Raw genomic sequence first — 20,682 nt, 5'->3', positions numbered from 1 at the left:
TTAGTCCCAGAGTCCTTAGCTTAGTGGTGAGCTTTGTGGGCACTATGGTGTTGAACACTGAGCTATAGTCAATGAACAGCATTCTCACGTAGGTGTTCCTTTTGTCCAGGTGGGAAAGGGCAGAGTGGAGTGCGATTGACATTGTGTCATCTGTGGATCTGTTGGGGCGGTATGCAAATTGGAGTGGGTCTAAGGTTTCCGGGATGATGGTGTTGATGTAAGCCATGACCAGCCTTTCAAAGCACTCCATGGCTACCGACGTGAGTGCTACGGGGCGGTAGTCATGTATGCAGGTTAACTTGCCTTTTTGGGCACAGGGACTATGGTGGTCTGCTTGTAGGTATTACAGACTCAGTCAGGGAGAGGTTGAAAATGTCAGTGAACACACTTAAGGGGCGGAAGGTAGCCTATTGGTTAGAGTATTGGGCCAGTAACTGAAAGGTTGATAGATCGAATCCCTGAACTGACAAAGTAAAAATCTGTTGTTCTGCCCCTGAACAAGGCAGTTAACCCACTGTTCCCATCATTGTAAATAAGAACTGACTTGCATAGTCAGTCATAAAGGTCAAATAAATAAATATATATATATATATATATATATATATATATATATATATTAAACCAGTTGGTCTGCGCATGCTCTAAATACACGTCCTGGTAATATATCTGGCCCTGCGGCCTTGCGAACGTTGTCCTGTATAAAGGTCTTGCTCACATCGGCTATGGAGAGCGTGATCACACAGTCATACGGAACAGCTGGTGTTCTCTTGCATGCTTTAGTGTTGTTTGCCTCGAAGTGAGCATAAAAGGCATTTGGCTCGTCTGGTAAGCCAGCGTCACTGGGCAGCTCGAGGCTGGGTTTTCCTTTGTACAGCCTTACCTATTGATCATCGGTCCATGAATTGGGGTATCAGCCTACTCGGTGACACCCACAGATTACAATTCTGAAGAGTTTACACAAATATTACCATTGTTGCTAATATTTGGGAAATTTAACTGTGGGAAGTCACCTCACTAGATAGCCTATTGTGCGTATTGATGTTCATATTGCAATGTATAGCCTTACCTACGGATTTTGAAATGGGGTATCAACCTACTCAGTGACATCCACAGATTACAACTGTGAAGAGTTTCACAAATATTAGCATATATTGACTAATTATCAAATCAAATCATATTTTATTTGTCACGTGTGCCGAATACATCAGGTTTAGACCTTACCATAAAATGCTTAGTTAGGAGCCATTAACCAACAATGCAGTTCAAGAAATACAGTAAAGAAAAGATTTACTAAATAAAATAAAGTAAAACATTTAATAAATGTAAAACAATAAAATAACTATAACGAGACTGTTTTACAGGGGGTACAGGTACAGAGTCAATGTGCAAAGGTACAGGTTAGTCGAGTTAGTTTTTACATGTAGGTAGGGGTAAAGTGACAATGCATAGATAATAAACAGCAAGTAGCAACAGTGTAAAAACAAAGTATGGAGGGGGTCAATGTAAATGGTCCGGGTGGCCATTTGATTCATTGTTCAGCAATTATGGACTTTTTTCAAATGTATATAACAACTTTCCAAACTTGTTTAGCATTATCTACTCCAAATATGACATGATTCCATTATTTGTATCAGTTAGTATCACGTTCAATTGGTGACTTGTATTTTGTAGTCGAACTGCAAATTCCACTATTGTGGCTAGCTTCACACAGGTGTCGGGTCTTGGTGCCGACACATTAGGAGGTGTGTTGTCAAGAGAGTCGCTGTCAAGATGTCTGACAATGAAGAACAAGAACAGACTATCGCTGAGGACTTGGTTGTCACCAAGTACAAAATGGGAGGTGACATCGCCAACCGTAAGTGTCAGATCGGGGTGACTTGCATTTAAATTAGGTGACCTGCTCTTGGCGGCCTTTCGTACAACACCAGCCTGATGTGTAGGCACAGACCAACACAACCATGTGCTTTGATATAGTAGGCGCAGTTTAGAAACGTGGAATGGAAATTGGCCTAGCCCTGGTATCCCAGTCTAGTGTTAGCAAGCGGACTTCACGATGTTATTTTGTGAGCAAAATTCAGTAAGCCAGCTAACTATGGTTAACGGTTATTTTGTCAAGGACCGTGAACATAATGGCTAACTAGCAAACGTTACCTACACATTAATTATCAACAGTGACACCAGACAGTAGTAACCATTATTGTATTTGCTAGGTAGATGTAGTTAGCTAGCAAACGTTATGTTTTGTATTGTCATAATCTTAGTTCACTGTTTGTGGAGTTACAGTAGTTAACGGAATTTATGTTTCCATGTCAACCACACAGCTAGGAAGTGGCCTTGGAAATTTGGTTAGTTATGTCAAACAAAAACCAAGAAACAAAAACTCTATGCACAAAGATTACTTTTAAAAAATGTAACAAATGTTTATAAAAATAAGTTTACTTGACAAACAATGCAAATGCAAAGTTTTGTAACAGAATGATGGTTTATGCTGTTTGTGCCAGTATTGTTAACAAACTCTGAATCTGTACTGTTACAGTAAATTTGTTTTTGTAAAATTCGGTGGAAATTGTAAAAATGCTGGCTTGTACATAGAATTGTATGGTTTGTTTAGCTTTGCAATCATTGATTTTTGTTTGGCACACATTTAAAGTGAAAAATTAGCCTCCGCATAATTATGTCGTAATGGAATTGTCCCTTACTAGCAGTCATAACTAGCTAATTTAGCTAGTTCCAAGTAAAGTGAAATAGGTCTGGCTATATATGTGTACGTTTGTTCTGCCTAGCTGTAGTCAACTGAGACAATTTTACTAGGAAAGGCTTAAACTTGACAGGGAAATATTATTCCAACCACACGTGATTTGGCTAGCTAGCTGCCTCACTGACAACTTTTTCACAGGTATTATAAATGGACAGCTCTTCATTTAAGTCAATGATGACATAATGGGTGGACTGGCAGCCATTTTGAGTGTAACCATAGCAAGAAGTAAAAGCAGGAAGTTTACCCTTCAATCTGTGCTGTGATTTGTTGAGCCACCTTAATTGACATTACAAAAAATAACTTGGCATGTTAGGAGAATTGGGTTAGGTTAGCTAAAATGCCCCAAAATTCCACTGTTGATGATAATTTGACGAAGCTGGTTCCTTTCTAGACATGACACAGCTAGATCGGTGGCGGTGTTTGGCAGGAGGAGGTGCTCCACAGACCATTTGTATCCGGAAGTAATTTTTCCATTCATTGTAGTGTTAGCGCTCTGTAGAGTTGCTGTTTTCTCGTAACTTCTGACATTACTGGATTACTCATTATAGTAAGTCAGATTTAATCAACAGATACGATAGTCAGTTTAATAAAAGGTTAATAGGATGACTACACCGCTCGCGTTGCAAAATAAATGTAGAAATCTATATTGATCAATTATTGCACCCACACTGCTCGCGTGCGCCAATGAGCGTCTGCGTTGCCAAGGGCTAACGCGGACCCAAACTCGTGCACCATCGTGAATAAATGTATTTTTCCCCCTACACCAAACACGATCATGACACGCAGGTTAAAATATCAAAACAAACTCTGAACCAATTACATTCATTTGGGGACAGGTCAAAAGCATTAAACATTTATGGAAATTTAGCTAGCTAGCTTGCACTTGCTAGCTACTTTGTCCTATTTAGATAGCTTTCTGTTGCTAGCTAATTTGTCCTGGGATATAAATATTACGTTGTTATTTTACCTGAAATGCACATGGCCCTCTACTTCGACAATTAATCCAAACATAAAACGGTCAACCAAATCGTTTCTAGTCATCTCGCCTCCTTCCAGGCTTTTTCTTCCTTGAAATTATATGATGATTGGCATCCAAACTTTCATAGTTACCATGACGACCAACAACACAGTTCGTCTTTCAATCACCCACGTGGGTATGACCAATGAGGAGATGGCACGTGGGTATCTGCTTCTATAAACCAATGAGGAGATAGGAGAGGCAGGACTTGCAGCACGATCTGCATCACAAATAGAACTGACTTCTATTTTAGCCCTTGGCAACGCAGATGCTTGTTGACGCGCACGGTGTCGTCAGGGTATAAGGGTATATGACTGTACATAGCTGGCGGTGTTGGCAAAATCACTACTTATCCCATCAAACCAAGCGAGGAGAAGCTGCCCGTTGTCACAGTTTCAAGACCAGTCAGAAACATCCAGCTAACCCTGCCGGTGGGTGATGCCGGTGGATCTCAAAACTGAACTTGGATCCGCGTTAAGTAGCAATGATTTCCTTCACCACCGTCATCTTACGACATCTCGAACCGGTCATGACTATTCAATAAAACAAATACTTTAAGTTTCCAGCAAATTTCTTATTTACATAATTGTATAACTAGCAAAGGAGTTATGAAGTCGAGGGTGGGAGTATTTATCAAGTTTGGTAATGAGGACGGAAACTAGCATAGTTCAAATGGGAAAACGAGCTTAGCCTTAGTGTGCATGTGTGCCCATGCGCACCTGGCTAATTCAGTAGACCTCTAAGTTTTTATGCACTGATATCAGGAGCTGGCAGAGAAAAGTTTGATTTAAACAATTCAGAGACAAACAAATAAATCAGATGACCTATATTTAAGGAGAGCGAATGGGTATACAATTTTGAAATCCGCTGTAACTGTCAATAGTAAAAAAACAAATGTAAATTATGTTTGAATGAACCCTGAATACAATAAATGAATGGGGAAGTAAATTCCGGACACGGTAGACTCCTCCTTACTCCTCTATGGACAGGCTTCAAACTGACCTCAGGTCCAGGGTCAAGATTCATACCCTAACATTGAACTCGGTTAAATGGCAGCTGATTCATCATGAGATAATACAACCATGATGGATAGTCTTATTAATAGAGAACGCACGTGTTCTGATTGAATGTGATGATGACACATTTGGTCTCACTACTACACTCTTTTTCACCTCTCAAATGTCTCATACCTCTCCACCTCCTATTCCCCTGCCCTGTTGCTCTCCCTAGAGGCCCTGCGCATGGTGATTGAGGAGGCCAAGTCAGGGGTGTCTGTGCTCAGTCTCTGTGAAAAGGGAGACGCTCACATCATGGCAGAAACTGGCAAGGTCTTCAGGAAGGAGAAAGACTTGAAGAAAGGTAAAGGGCCGGGGTGGAAGGGGGGTAAAGGGCCGGGGTGGAAGGGGGGTAAAGGGCCCGGGTGGAAGGGGGGTAAAAGCTGGATGAGAAGTGCAAGCGGAATGGTGTTACAATTGTTCTTAATGTTTAAACTGCAATTTTTTAAATCATTTAAAGGTTTAAATGAAAAGATCAAATCTTTTACTTTTACTATTCAGATATGATCCTGTGAATGACCGCTAGGGGGCAGTACAGTTCAATCTACCGCAGTCCTTGCTACTTACAGAAGACGCTCATTTTACTGCTACTTAATGCTGTTTTAGGTTCCCTGCTGTGTCCCTCTCCTCCATGTGCTCAATTGTCAGTGCATGTCCCACTTTTCATTAATGTGATGGTTCGTTGCAGTGACGTATGATGGTGTGTTCATAGACATCCAACAATCTGCTGTTAACACCACGTATGGTGTTTGAGAGCTCGCGCTTTGTACTCGCAGAGCAATCATTGTACAATTTCACCATCCAGGTCGTTACATTTGTTTCTACATAGCATCTTGTAGACTGGTTCTAGATATGCCATCAGGGCAGTGAAGCTGACATTCTCTACCATTGACAATGGATGCATATCAACTGCAATCATTTCTGTAATCAGTGCTGTGATTTTCTCACTCCATGGTGCCTCCCTTTCAGATGATGGTTAAATATTTCACCTGTAATTGCCACTGGAGCTCAATTCCACCTTGCACAGTTTGTATTTATTTCACCAGCTTCTCATTTAACTTCTCAAAGTATTGCCATACAGGACTTCCCTGCCTCACTCTGCCATTTTGATAACTATTAACATCGATGAGGTGTGGAGCGTTTTATATCCTTGGCAAATCATTTGAAAGATGCATATCTCCTCCTACTAACATGACAGAATTGTTGCTTTAGGTATTTGTTTAATTTCTATTTTCCCTTAATGATGTAGATGATCGGCTATGAAAAGCCAACTGACATTTACTCCTGAGGTGCTGACCTGTTGTACCCTCGACAACCACTGTGATTATTATTATTTGACCCTGCTGGTCATCTATGAAAATTTGAACATCTTGGCCATGTTCTGTTATAATCTCCACCCGGCACAGCCAGAAGAGGACTGGCCACCCCTCAGAACTTGGTTCCTCTCTAGGTTTCTTCCTAGGTTCTGGCCTTCTAGGGAGTTTTTCCTAGCCACCGTGCTTCTACACCTGCATTGCTTAATGTTTGGGGTTTTAGGCTGGGTTTCTGTACAGCACTTTGTGACATCAGCTGATGTAAGAAGGGCTTTATGAGTACATTTGATTGATTGGGACCTGTTGGTAGTAGTTTTTTTTTATAACCGTTAACTATCCCAATGTCGTTTAAACGTTCACACCCCTACTATGTAGTTATAAGAGACAGATAAGATAGGGCCAACAATCTCCCATAAATGTTTATATAGGGCAGGTGGTTCAAAGCCATGCCTTCTTTTGTGAGGGGGACAGTATGTTGTCATACTGTCTCCAGATCAGAAACACATGCCGCACATTCACAATGGGCCTGTACATGGGATGAGTTATTGAATATGTCAGTGAGATGACATAACTATGAGGAGTGATATTGGTTGAAAAGGGGGACATTATTTGTCATCAGTCAGGTCTCTCATAAACACTGCAGATTATTTTCAATTGAAGATTTGGTGGTTCTCTCTTCCCTCTTCCAGGAATTGCCTTCCCCACCAGCGTCTCAGTCAATAACTGTGTTTGCCACTTCTCTCCCCTGAAGAGTGACCCTGACTACACACTTAAAGATGGAGATCTGGTCAAAATGTATGAACCTCAATCTACAGTAATGTTACCCCTTCACTCTGTGTGTCTTCAGTCTCCCAAGTATGTGTTGTCTGTCATCTTGTTTGCTGTGTTCTCATGCATCTGATGGGGTCTCCTTGGCTGTTGACTTGTCGTCTTCGTTAGGTCTTGTCTCCCTGTATGTCTATGTGCCTGTATGTCTATATGGCAAACGATAAGTAAAGATTGGATTACTAGCCTTGTTCATCTGGTAATGGTGTCTAATTGTCACTATTGCCATTGTATAGTTGAACAAGCCTTTTCATCTTAGTTGTTGGATTGCCACTTTTGTCATCTCTCTGTTGACCCTCCCTTTCCTGTTTTCTGTCTTCTGTCAATATAAGGATTTCACTGTCTGGAATATTGTTAGTGTTAAAGAGCCAACTATACTGAACAAAAATATAAACCCAACAAGTAAAGTGTTGGTCCCATGTTTAATGAGCTGAAATAGAAGATCCCAGAACTTTTCCATACACACAAAACACTTATTTCTCTCAAATCTTGAGCACAAATTTGTTTACATCCCTGTTAGTGAGCATTTCTCCTTTTCCAAGATAATCCATCCACCTGACAGGTGTGGCATATCAAGAATCTGATTAAACAGCATGATCATTACACAGGTGCACATTGTGCTGGGGACAATAAATGGCTTCTCTAAAATGTGCAGTTTTGTCACACAACCCAATGCCCCTGATGTCTCAAGTTTAGAGGGAGCGTGCAATTGGCATGCTGACTGCAGGAATGTCCACCAGAGCTCTTGCCAGAGAATTTTTAATGTTACTACTATTCATCTGTCGCAATCACCTCATGTTTCAGCATAATACTGCACAGCCTGATGTTGCAAGGATCTGAACACAATTCATAGAAGCTGAAAATGTCCCAGTTCTTCCATGGCCTGCATACTCACCAGACATATCACCCATTGAGCACGTTTGTGATGCTCTGGATTGACGTGTACAACAGCGTGTTCCAGTTCCAGCCAATATTCAGCGACTTCGGCACAGCCATTGAAGAGGAGTGGGACAACATTCTACAGGCCATAATCAACAACCTGATCAACTCTATTCGAAGGAAATGTGTTGCGCTGCATGAGGCAAATGGTGGTCACACCAGATACTGACTGGTTCTTATTCACACCCTACCTTTTTTGTTGTTGAAATCTGTGACCAACCGATGTATATCTGTATTTCCAGTCATGTTAAATCCATAGATTAGGGCCTAATTAATTTATTTCAATTTGGTCATATGAACTCTCAGTAAAAACTTTGAAATGGGTGCGTTTATATTTTTGTTCAGTGTAGATAGTTATGCCAACCAATGTGTTGTATTACTGTAGGGCTGTGCCATTCTCTGAATCTGTTGAAAAGTCATTTTTCATTACTATAACAAAAGGCTGGGTGTATCCTTCACTAGCAATTTCATTGTCATGGGTGCTGTCTTTGGAAGACATTATGACCCCCCTGCAGTATGGTTGTAGGTGAACAAGCCAATAACAACTTACCCTCGGAGCATATCCTCACTCGACACTTACCGTAATATAATCACACAAATTAGGCTGTTTAATTTATCTCTGACCTTGTCTTTTTTTCTCAGTAAACTTTTTCCCATTTGATCTTTGGAAGCACAACATGACTGCCATTTTGTCCTTGTCTAAATGTATTTAATCGTCTCATCTATATGTCTTTTTACACAATGTCATAGATATCAGCAACTGGTTTTGTATTTTATTAGGCCTCCCCAGATACTCTTCCTGGGGTCCAAACACATCAAGACACCTACATTACACAACATATAACAGGTCATCATATAACATCGCTACACCACTACATGGTTGGCATAACAATTTCTGAATGTCTGATGAACTTCTATTTCCTTCATAACTTAAACATTCCCATCTCTCCTTTTCTCTTATCCTCTCCATCTCTGTCCCCTTTATTTCTGCAGTGATCTTGGAGTCCATGTTGATGGCTTCATCTCAAATGTGGCTCATAGCTTTGTTGTGGGAGCTACCAAGGTATGTACCGTTATGAACGAATGACTTGGTTTTCTTAAGCCCTCATTGAAGATATATTCTGGAGGATTGAAAATGACCTTATTTTTTTGCATCCCGTTTTGGACCTGACGTATAAATGTGTGGCTCATACATGCATAATAAATGATCTACAGTCCTCTCCCAGTGGAAAGAAGCACAGAATCCTTACATTCTAACCTGCCATAATTTAGTGCATGAAATCTACTTGCTCATTCCTGTCATGCAGTGAATGTGCGCTCTGAAGCAAGTGGGATGAGTGGCTGCATGCGCTTACCATTAGTTATTTTGATAACAGCGAAAATTCATTGATTCATCAATGCATGATAACTTCCATGCATCAGAAGTTAGAAAGCCTCCTGAATTAGAAGTGAGATCTATTAGACCTAAGTAGTTTAATTTCTTTCAAAGCATTTCTCTGCAAACCAGAGAATGTTGTGCGCTAAAGATGCCCCTGTAGCCACACAAATACATTAGAAGGGAATTCTCCACCCGATCACAAACACTGTGCTGACAACCTTTAGTTTCTAAGTGGTGTCGCTGGTGAATTTTGGAACATATTGCACAATAGGCTGTAAGGTTTTTACCAGGTGCGCGTCCATCCATTTGTCCCATTCGCCAATCATGACACAACACGCATGTTGATGCACTCGAGAAATGCATGCTTTCACCCACTTTTTAGACAATAAAATATCGGCCTACCTTTCTGTTATCAATGGATATCCAATTCAAATAATTCCATGTGTCCAACTTTTGTCGTCATAAACATTCACAAAGGTATTATTCCATGATATGGGATAATAATCCAACACTGCAGTTAATTGTCAGCGATCATTATTCATCACGTAGCCAAATGCTATTTATAATAAATACACAACTTTCAAGGAGTTGATGCCATCGTATAACTACCGGTATAACTTTCCATTGTATGAAATTACATTATCACGTCACTATGAGACCTTGGGTGCAACTACAGGAAGTCGGGAACTGGCCTGCAACAACCAAACTGACGGACGATGTTAATTGGCAGTTAAAATTATGTCCAATGAGGTTGCAAGGTTAAAGTGGGAGGCGGGATCAGGATAGGCCCAGTATTGTCCAATGAGGTTGCTGGTAGTGCCGGGATGATACCAGTATCTCGATACTGGCAAGGAAACAAAACATGAAACTTCTTAAGGAAAACAGCCCAAATGGAAACAAACATCATTATGTTGTCATCCAGAGTCACATGTATTTATTTTCCAAGCTATAGCACAATATTTTATATTCAGCAGGTTTTTAAAGGACCAAAGAGTTGGTCTGCTTCGTGTTTTCATTACAGCCCCAATTTTGGAGTGAGCCCAACATGCACACCACATGAACACCACAGAGTTTTTTCTACTCTCTTTGAGCACACGCTACAGAGGCTTGAGAACAATGACGTGAGGACGTTGTACACAATTGTGCACAATTTTCGGGATCCGTTTTGGCTCATGAGCACGACTTTCAAAACTACTGGCTGAAATTATAGAAAACTTCCAGAAAATATCTTTAAATCACCCACATTAACTCTCCTTCAGGGTTCTGGCATGTGTCCCTAAATATTTTTACTGTGCGACCACCAGTGTGCTGGTAAAAATGTAAGGATTTTAGCTTTAATATCTCATATTTTCAATTTTGCTCATAAATGTCTTTGTGTACATCTACATTTTTTCAATTTAGGCGCACACGTGCTCCTTGAAAAAAAAAGAAGGTAAACGTCGCGCCCTGACCTTACCTCTCTGCCTTGTACATGTAGGAGGCGCCAGTGACCGGGAAGAAAGCTGATGTGATAAAGGCAGCTCATCTGTGTGCGGAGGCAGCCCTACGCCTTGTCAAGCCTGGCAACCAGAACTCAAAGGTGACAGAGGCTTGGAACAAGATCGCTCAGTCATTCAAATGCACAGCCATCGAGGGTGAGTGCCTTCACTAGTTGAGGCAGAAAGTCCGTTTTGCCCTGAGAGTTGACTCTGATTCATCGGTCTAAGATAGTGAATCAACGGTTTTAGCTGACGGGTTACATATAGACGGGTTGGTTGTTTAGCAACAAAACCGATACTTGCGAAACTATGGGACAAAACAGACTGGGTTGGCTTAGATTGTTGAAAACATGTAAACTATAGTTAGTCTCCAAATGTTTATTGAAAACAAATGCATTTGCACAATGAGCACTTGTCTCTCAAATACATTGTTACAGTTGTTGGAAACGCCTCACAACAAGACATGGTATCAAAAACATGATAAAACTAGCTGAAATGAGCCACCTAAAATTCCCCACATGGCACCTTATTGTAATTGTTGCTAGCCATCTGACCTTTCAGAATGATAACAATGCATGGCTTCCGGCCCCATCAATGCACAACACAAGCATCATTTTCAGGACATTGTCAGCCAACAGTCTATGCAGTTAACTGTTGTGTGACTGCAGTAAAATGTGGGGAGAAAACTGTTGCAATGGCTTTGTATCTTTCTGTTTAAGGTATGTTATCTCATCAGCTGAAGCAACACGTCATCGATGGAGAGAAAACCATCATTCAGAACCCCACAGACCAGCAAAGGTACATTAACGTCCAAGCACTTGAACACATGCAGAGAATAGTGTTTTGATGAAGTGCAGTACCACGAAGGCAGACAGCATGTTGCGTTTACGTTTTTGTTTTGTATGAAAGTAAGTCTTGTTCACATCTAACAGCCGATATAAGAAGAGACGAGAGGAGACAAAACTAGCCCGTTTTTAAATGTTGTGTTGTGGAACTGAAGACAATGGCCGGGCATTCAAAAAGACAAGAAGTGCAGTTGAGTCCGTTTCCATACAAACATGGTCTCTTTACACCGTGATGAAACATTGTTGCTCCTTGTTTCAGCAAGGTACAGTATTGTAGCGATCATGGAAAAACATGCACCCAATGGAATACCAAAAACAGGACACACTCTGTGACTTCACAGAGAAGTCCAGCTAGCTAGCTATCCGTCAGTCAGTAAACACAGTTTCTGATTTGAGTCCAAGGCAACGCCTAGGACCACATGCAGTCTGGAGCAGCACATGCAGTCATGAGAGTTTTTTGTTGTTGTTTTTTTGCTATTTGAACAGTTATAACGGTAATTTGGCCGATCCAAAATTCCATGACCGTCACTAGGACTGAATGATAAATGAAAGATGTGAGTTGCTCTGATTGGCTACTGTTGATGCCCATCTGCAGGAAGGACCATGAGAAGGCAGAGTTTGAGGTGCACGAGGTCTACGCTGTTGATGTGCTGATCAGCACTGGTGAAGGGAAGGTGAGAGAGCGAGGGGGGGATCCCAATGCCCCCATGCGGTAACATAGATAGAAAAGGGCAATATTACTTTTAATTTCTTACCTGGCTAAATGTGACTGTCCAATACTGATGTTTCTATGCTCCTGTCCCCTGCCCAGGCCAGGGATGGAGGCCAGAGGACCACCATTTATAAGAGGGACCCCAGTAAGCAGTACGGGCTGAAGATGAAGACCTCCCGCATGTTCTTCAGCGATGTGGAGCGACGCTTCGACACCATGCCCTTCACTCTCAGGTAGGATGTCCTCATTAGAAGTGTCAGAGAGACTTGTTATAACCAACCACATCAACACCATAATCTTATCATTAAAGTCGTGGACTTTTTTTTTCATCAACCATCTCTCTGATGCTGTGAGTCAGGTGCTTTGACTGTCCATTGGAGACGACCTCAGCTAACAGGTGTGTCTTGTTCCTCTCCTCTCTTCAGGGCATTTGAGGATGAGGCCAAAGCCCGCCTGGGCGTGGTGGAGTGTGCCAAACACGAGTTGCTACAGCCTTTCAGTGTGCTCAATGAGAAGGAGGGTGAGTCTCTCTGCATCTTTCTTTTCCTATCCCCTGTGCACTGTTTCTTTTTTTCCTAACCATGTGTGTCATTTATCTCTCTCTTTGCTTCTCAGGAGAGTTTGTGGCCCAGTTTAAGTTCACAGTGCTGCTAATGGCCAATGGCCCCCATAAAATCACCAGTGGACCCTTTGAGCCAGAGCTCTACAAGTCAGAGCACGAGGTGCAGGATGCAGAACTGAGGGTAAGTAGGGCTTCCAGCTGGCTCCCAGCCCATGGCCCCAGGCGACCTGAATGGCTCTTCACCGCTCATATTACATGAATAACTATATTAATGAACAGGGACTTGCACCTCAGAGCCTACACTTTAAGTAACTGCATAAGGGTATGAGATGGCATCTGAGGTTTTGACCAGTCTATTTCTACACTTAGCAGCTCTGTTGTTGTTAAGGTGAGTGAATGAGGACCCAAAAGCGAATTAACAAAACAGAGTTACTTTAATGACGAAAACAAAACGTAGGCTCAGACGGACAGGCAGATTCCGACAGGACAGGACAAGGTTACAGCAACACGACGATGGTCTGGTACAGGCATGAATGACACAAACAAACAAACAAGAATCCGACAAGGACAGGAGCAGAAACAGAGAGAGATATAGGGACCTAATCAGAGGGAAAAAGGGAACAGGTGGGGAACGGGGTGAATGGGTAATTAGGAGGAGACAAGGCACAGCTGGGGAAAAGAGGGGGAGAAAAGGTAACATAACAACGACCAGCAGAGGGAGACAGGGTGAAGGGAAAGGACAGAGACAAGACAACATGACAGTACATGACAGTACCCCCCCACTCACCGAGCGCCTCCTGGCGCACTCGAGGAGGAAGCCTGGCGGCAACGGAGGAAATCATCGATCAGCGCACGGTCCAGCACGTCCCGAGAGGGAACCCAACTCCTCTCCTCAGGACCGTACCCCTCCCAATCTACTAGGTACTGATGACCACGGCCCCGAGGACGCATGTCCAAAATCCTACGGACCCTGTAGATGGGTGCGCCCTCGACAAGGATGGGGGGGGGGGGGGGAAGACGAGCGGGGGCGCGAAGAACGGGCTTGACACAGGAGACATGGAAGACCGGGTGGACGCGACGAAGATATCGCGGCAGAAGAAGTCGCACTGCGACAGGGTTAATGATTTGAGAAATACGGAACGGACCAATGAACCGCGGGGTCAACTTGCGAGAAGCGGTCTTAAGGGGAAGGTTCTGAGTGGAGAGCCAAACTCTCTGACCGCGACAATATCTAGGACTCTTAGTTCTACGCTTATTAGCAGCTCTCACAGTCTGCGCCCTATAACGGCAAAGTGCAGACCTGACCCTCTTCCAGGTGCGCTCGCAACGTTGGACAAAAGCCTGAGCGGAGGGGACGCTGGACTCGGCGAACTGAGATGAGAACAGCGGAGGCTGGTACCCGAGGCTACTCTGAAAAGGAGATAGCCCTGTCGCAGACGAAGGAAGCGAGTTGTGGGCGTATTCTGCCCAGGGGAGCTGTTCTGACCAAGACGCAGGGTTGCGAAAAGAAAGACTGCGTAAGATGCGACCAATAGTCTGATTGGCCCGTTCTGCTTGACCGTTAGACTGGGGGTGAAAGCCGGAAGAGAGACTGACGGAAGCCCCAATCAAACGGCAAAACTCCCTCCAAAATTGAGACGTGAATTGCGGACCTCTGTCCGAAACGACGTCTGACGGAAGGCCATGAATTCTGAAAACATTCTCGATGATGATTTGTGCCGTCTCTTTAGCAGAAGGAAGCTTAACAAGGGGAATAAAATGAGCCGCCTTAGAGAACCTGTCGACAACCGTAAGAATAACAGTCTTCCCCGCTGACGAAGGCAGTCCGGTGACAAAATCTAAGGCGATGTGAGACCACGGTCGAGAGGGAATGGGAAGCGGCCTGAGACGGCCGGCAGGAGGGGAGTTACCGGACTTAGTCTGCGCGCAGACCGAACAAGCAGCCACGAAACGACGCGTGTCATGCTCCCGGGTGGGCCACCAAAAACGCTGGCGAATGGAAGCAAGCGTACCCCGAACGCCAGGGTGGCCGGCTAACTTGGCAGAGTGAGCCCACTGAAGAACGGCCAGACGAGTAGGAACGGGAACGAAAAGAAGGTTCCTAGGACAAGCGCGCGGCGACGGAGTGTGAGTGAGCGCTTGCTTTACCTGCCTCTCAATTCCCCAGACAGTCAACCCGACAACACGCCCCTCAGGGAGAATCCCCTCGGGGTCAGTGGAGGCTACTGAAGAACTGAAGAGACGAGATAAAGCATCAGGCTTGGTGTTCTTAGAGCCCGGACGATAAGAAATCACGAACTCGAAACGAGCGAAAAACAGCGCCCAACGCGCCTGACGCGCATTAAGTCGTTTGGCAGAACGGATGTACTCAAGGTTCCTATGGTCAGTCCAAACGACAAAAGGAACGGTCGCCCCCTCCAACCACTGTCGCCATTCGCCTAGGGCTAACCGGATGGCGAGCAGTTCGCGGTTTCCCACATCATAGTTACGTTCCGACGGGGACAGGCGATGAGAAAAAAACGCGCATGGGTGGACCTTGTCGTCAGAGAGGGAGCGCTGAGAAAGAATGGCTCCCACGCCCACCTCTGACGCGTCAACCTCGACAACGAACTGTCTAGAGACGTCAGGTGTAACAAGGATAGGAGCGGATGTAAAACGATTCTTGAGGAGATCAAAAGCTCCCTGGGCGGAAACGGACCACTTAAAGCACGTCTTGACAGAAGTAAGGGCTGTGAGAGGAGCTGCCACCTGACCGAAATTACGGATGAAACGACGATAGAAGTTCGCGAAGCCGAGAAAGCGCTGCAGCTCGACGCGTGACTTAGGAGCGGGCCAATCAATGACAGCTTGGACCTTAGCGGGATCCATCTTAATGCCTTCAGCGGAAATAACAGAACCGAGAAATGTGACGGAGGAGGCATGAAAAGTGCACTTCTCAGCCTTCACAAAAAGACAATTCTCTAAAAGGCGCTGGAGGACACGTCGAACGTGCTGAAGATGAATCTGGAGTGACGGTGAAAAAAATCAGGATATCGTCAAGGTAAACGAAAACAAAGATGTTCAGCATGTCTCTCAGGACATCATTGACTAATGCCTGAAAGACAGCTGGAGCGTTAGCGAGGCCGAAAGGAAGAACCCGGTATTCAAAGTGCCCTAACGGAGTGTTAAACGCCGTCTTCCACTCGTCCCCCTCCCTGATGCGCACGAGATGGTAAGCGTTACGAAGGTCCAACTTAGTGAAAAACCTGGCTCCCTGCAGGATCTCGAAGGCTGAAGACATAAGAGGAAGCGGATAACGATTCTTAACTGTTATGTCATTCAGCCCTCGATAATCTATGCAGGGGCGCAGAGACCCGTCCTTCTTCTTGACAAAAAAAAACCCCGCTCCGGCGGGAGAGGAGGAGGGGACTATGGTACCGGCGTCAAGAGCTACAGACAAATAATCCTCGAGAGCCTTACGTTCGGGAGCCGACAGAGAGTATAGTCTACCCCGGGGGGGAGTGGTTCCCGGAAGGAGATCAATACTACAATCATACGACCGGTGTGGAGGAAGAGAGGTGGCCCTGGACCGACTGAACACCGTGCGCAGATCGTGATATTCCTCCGGCACCCCTGTCAAATCACCAGGCTCCTCCTGTGAAGAAGAGACAGAGGAAACAGGAGGGATAGCAGACATTAAACATTTCACATGACAAGAGACGTTCCAGGAGAGGATAGAATTACTAGACCAATTAATGGAAGGATTATGACAAACTAGCCAGGGATGGCCCAAAACAACAGGTGTAAAAGGTGAACGAGAAATCAAAAAAGAAATGGTTTCGCTATGATTACCAGAAACAGTGAGGGTTAAAGGTAGCGTCTCACGCTGAATCCTGGGGAGAGGACTACCATCCAGGGCGAACAAGGCCGTGGACTCCCTTAACTGTCTGAGAGGAATATCATGTTCCCGAGCCCAGGTCTCGTCCATAAAACAGCCCTCCGCCCCAGAGTCTATTAAGGCACTGCAGGAAGCTGACGAACCGGTCCAGCGTAGATGGACCGACAAGGTAGTGCAGGATCTTGAAGGAGAGACAGGAGTAGTAGCGCTCACCAGTAGCCCTCCGCTTACTGATGAGCTCTGGCTTTTACTGGACATGAAGTGACAAAATGACCAGCAGAACCGCAATAGAGACAGAGGCGGTTGGTGATTCTCCGTTCCCTCTCCTTAGTCGAGATGCGGATACCTCCCAGCTGCATAGGCTCAGCTCCCGAGCCGGCAGAGGAAGATGGTAGTGATGCGGAGAGGGGGGCAACGGAGAACGCGAGCTCCTTTCCACGAGCTCGGTGACGAAGATCAACCCGTCGCTCAATGCGAATAGCGAGTTCAATCAAGGAATCCACGCTGGAAGGAACCTCCCGGGAGAGAATCTCATCCTTTACCTCTGCGCGGAGACCCTCCAGAAGACGAGCGAGCAACGCCGGCTCGTTCCAGCCACTGGAGGCAGCAAGAGTGCGAAACTCAATAGAGTAGTCTGTTATGGATCGATTGCCTTGACATAGGGAAGACAGGGCCCTGGAAGCCTCCTCCCCAAAAACAGATCGATCAAAAACCCGTATCATCTCCTCCTTAAAGTCCTGATACTGGTTAGTACACTCAGCCCTTGCCTCCCAGATTGCCGTGCCCCACTCACGAGCCCGTCCAGTAAGGAGAGATATGACGTAGGCGACACGAGCAGTGCTCCTGGCGTAAGTGTTGGGCTGGAGAGAAAACACAATATCACACTGGGTGAGGAACGAGCGGCATTCAGTGGGCTCCCCAGAGTAACACGGCGGGTTATTGATTCTGGGCTCCGGAGATTCGAAAGCCCTGGAAGTGGCCGGTGGATCGAGGCGGAGATGGTGAACCTGTTCTGTGAGGTTGGAGACTTGGGTGGCCAGGGTCTCAACGGCATGTCGAGCAGCAGACAATTCCTGCTCGTGTCTGCCTAGCATCGCTCCCTGGATCTCGACGGCTGAGTGGAGAGGATCCGAAGTCGCTGGGTCCATTCTTGGTCGGATTCTTCTGTTAAGGTGAGTGAATGAGGACCCAAAAGCGAATTAACAAAACAGAGTTACTTTAATGACGAAAACAAAACGTAGGCTCAGACGGACAGGCAGATTCCGACAGGACAGGACAAGGTTACAGCAACACGACGATGGTCTGGTACAGGCATGAATGACACAAACAAACAAACAAGAATCCGACAAGGACAGGAGCAGAAACAGAGAGAGATATAGGGACCTAATCAGAGGGAAAAAGGGAACAGGTGGGGAACGGGGTGAATGGGTAATTAGGAGGAGACAAGGCACAGCTGGGGAAAAGAGGGGGAGAAAAGGTAACATAACAACGACCAGCAGAGGGAGACAGGGTGAAGGGAAAGGACAGAGACAAGACAACATGACAGTACATGACAGTTGTGGCTCTCTTCCTTGAAGACATTTCTTGATTGACAGCAAACAATCCCTCTTTCTCCCCCAGACTCTGCTACAGAGCACAGCCAGTCGCAAAACACAGAAGAAGAAGAAAAAGAAGGTATTTTATATGACAATAGTAAAAATAAAAAATAAAATTAATTCAAAACATTCTGTTTGCTCTCTCCATTCTTAATCGGTGCCTTGCTTCCTCCCTCCTAGGCCTCCAAGACTGTGGAAACCACTACTGGACAGCCAACTGAGGAAAGCAACAAGGCTGCAGATTAGATGCCTACCTGTCTTCAGCCACACTGACACGCACACACACACACACACGCACACCATATAACAAACTTAGAAAGTGAATCTAAATATTTCCCAACTGTTAGCTCGTTTTGACCCTCATGCCCTTTTCTAGTATTTGGCCCATTGAATACATCTGAGAGATTTGGAGTTGAGCCTGTTCGGAATGCTCTCAAATCTGTTGAATTCTTTTTTTTTTTGTAGCCATTCAGTTGAATCTAGAGTCTGAATAAGAGTCACACCCTTGTAACACATATATATGGAGTTTATTTTACATTGATACTTAACTGGAGTATGAGATTGGGGAAACACATTTTTGGAATATGATGGATAAAAAACCTTTTCTAGCATTGTGTTTTTACACCTTATCGTTAGGTGATGTACCTGACTTCAGAAATGTTGCAATCTATAGGTGAAGTGTTATAAACTTTTTAAATTAAAAATGTCAATACAAAGTAGAAGTTTTGTTTTGATTAACTCAATTTTAACTGGATGATATTTGTTGGAAAATAATAGTTGGGTGCCAGTCACACTTTTTAAAATAATTCCAAATCCAAATGAGCCGACTTGGTACTTCTATTGTACATGAATGAGACTTGAGTTAGCAACTCAATCTTTTGGCCTCGAGTCATATTTTGTGTTGCAATTATTCAACATGACAGTATTGAAAGGTTAAAGCACAGAATTTCGAAGACAGAATTCTTGCACCAACACCTGAAGAGTTACTATTATGGGAACAAACCCTGCTATACTTACTGCTCCCCCCCCCGGTAGGGGATTTTTAAGGGAATTGTGTCGTGCTGTTCAGTTTAAAAATCAATTTTTATTTTCAACAATACCTCATTTTTATCAACCAAATTAAACATTTTAGTGTAGCTTTTAAACAAAGTGTCTTAATTCAGAACTGCTTGAAATCATATTTTATGCAAATCAGTTTTTCAACTAAGTGAGAGCATGTCATTAAATGGCAAAAAGCTAAATTGACAACAGTAGTACATGTTGAGATGTACTTTTTAAAGAATAACCAGTATCCAATACTTATTTGTACCTAATGAAATAAAATTACCTTTTAATATGTCTAATATGTTCTCTGTTGGAAGGCTCCAACAAAGCTATTGAGTCATGATCTGATCTGCACAGATATGAGTCAACATTACATATATACTTTCTGATTACTTTAGACTGCACAGCCATAAAGAGTACACTATATATACTAAAGTATGTGGACACCCCTTCAAATGAGTGGATTTGGCTATTTAAGCCATACAATCTTCATAGACAAACATTGGCAGTAGAATGGCCTTACTGAAGAGCTCAGTGACTTTCAACGTGTCACCGTCATAGGATGCTACCTTTCCAACAAGTCAGTTTGTCAAATTTCTGCCCTGCTCGAGCTGCACCGGTCAACAAATTTATGTTATTGTGAATTGGAAACCTCTAGGAGCATCAGTGTTAAAATGGTAGGTCACACAAGCTCACAGAATAGGACCAAATCAAATGTATTTATATAGCCCTTCATACCTCAGCTGATATCTCAAAGTGCTGTACAGAAACCCAGCCTAAAACCCCAAACAGCAAGCAATGCAGGTGTAGAAGCACAGTGGCTAGGAAAAACTAGCCTAGAAAGGCTGAAACCTAGAGTGGAACCAGGCTATGTGGGGTGGCCAGTCCTCTTCTGGCTGTGCCGGATGGAGATTATAACAGAACATGGCCAAGATGTTCAAATGTTCATAAATGACCAGCATGGTCAAATAATAATAATCACAGGCAGAACAGTTGAAACTGGAGCAGCAGCACGACCAGATGGACTGGGGACAGCAAGGAGTCATCATGCCAGGTAGTCCTGAGGCATGGTCCTAGGGCTCAGGTCCTTCGAGAGAGATAATTTGAGAGACTTAAATTCACACAGGACACTGGATACTTAAACATACTTAAATTCACACAGGACACTGGATAGGACAGGAGAAGTACTCCAGATAGAACAAACTGACCCTAGCCCCCCGACACATAAACTACTGCAGCATAAATACTGGAGGCTGAGACAGGAGGGGTCAGGAGACACTGTG

General features: G+C 44.1%; 1 protein-coding gene across 1 annotated transcript; it reads left to right on the top strand.

Moving 5' to 3' along the window:
* The first annotated feature begins 1,688 nt into the window (after window positions 1–1,688).
* LOC110494315 (proliferation-associated protein 2G4) lies at window positions 1,689–19,605 on the top strand. Its single transcript, XM_021569272.2, has 12 exons — window positions 1,689–1,855; window positions 5,007–5,135; window positions 6,834–6,939; window positions 8,902–8,971; window positions 10,764–10,920; window positions 11,484–11,562; window positions 12,205–12,283; window positions 12,421–12,554; window positions 12,747–12,841; window positions 12,937–13,064; window positions 18,381–18,434; window positions 18,536–19,605. Exons 1-12 carry the CDS (start codon window positions 1,771–1,773, stop codon window positions 18,599–18,601), a joined length of 1,182 nt encoding a protein of 393 aa, XP_021424947.2. The 5' UTR covers window positions 1,689–1,770; the 3' UTR covers window positions 18,602–19,605.
* Window positions 19,606–20,682: the final 1,077 nt, after the last annotated feature.

The sequence above is a fragment of the Oncorhynchus mykiss genome, chromosome 17 (assembly GCF_013265735.2).
Source record: "Oncorhynchus mykiss isolate Arlee chromosome 17, USDA_OmykA_1.1, whole genome shotgun sequence".
Lineage (NCBI taxonomy): Eukaryota > Metazoa > Chordata > Actinopteri > Salmoniformes > Salmonidae > Oncorhynchus > Oncorhynchus mykiss.
This window is presented reverse-complemented; position numbering and strand designations above follow the sequence as displayed.

Coding starts and splice junctions, on each gene's coding strand:
- LOC110494315 (XM_021569272.2), top strand. CDS start 1,771: ATGTCTGACAATGAAGAACAAGAACAGACTATCGCTGAGGACTTGGTT. Junction 12,284..12,420: donor TCAGCACTGGTGAAGGGAAG/GTGAGAGAGCGA, acceptor TCCCCTGCCCAG/GCCAGGGATGGAGGCCAGAG. Junction 12,555..12,746: donor ACCATGCCCTTCACTCTCAG/GTAGGATGTCCT, acceptor TCCTCTCTTCAG/GGCATTTGAGGATGAGGCCA.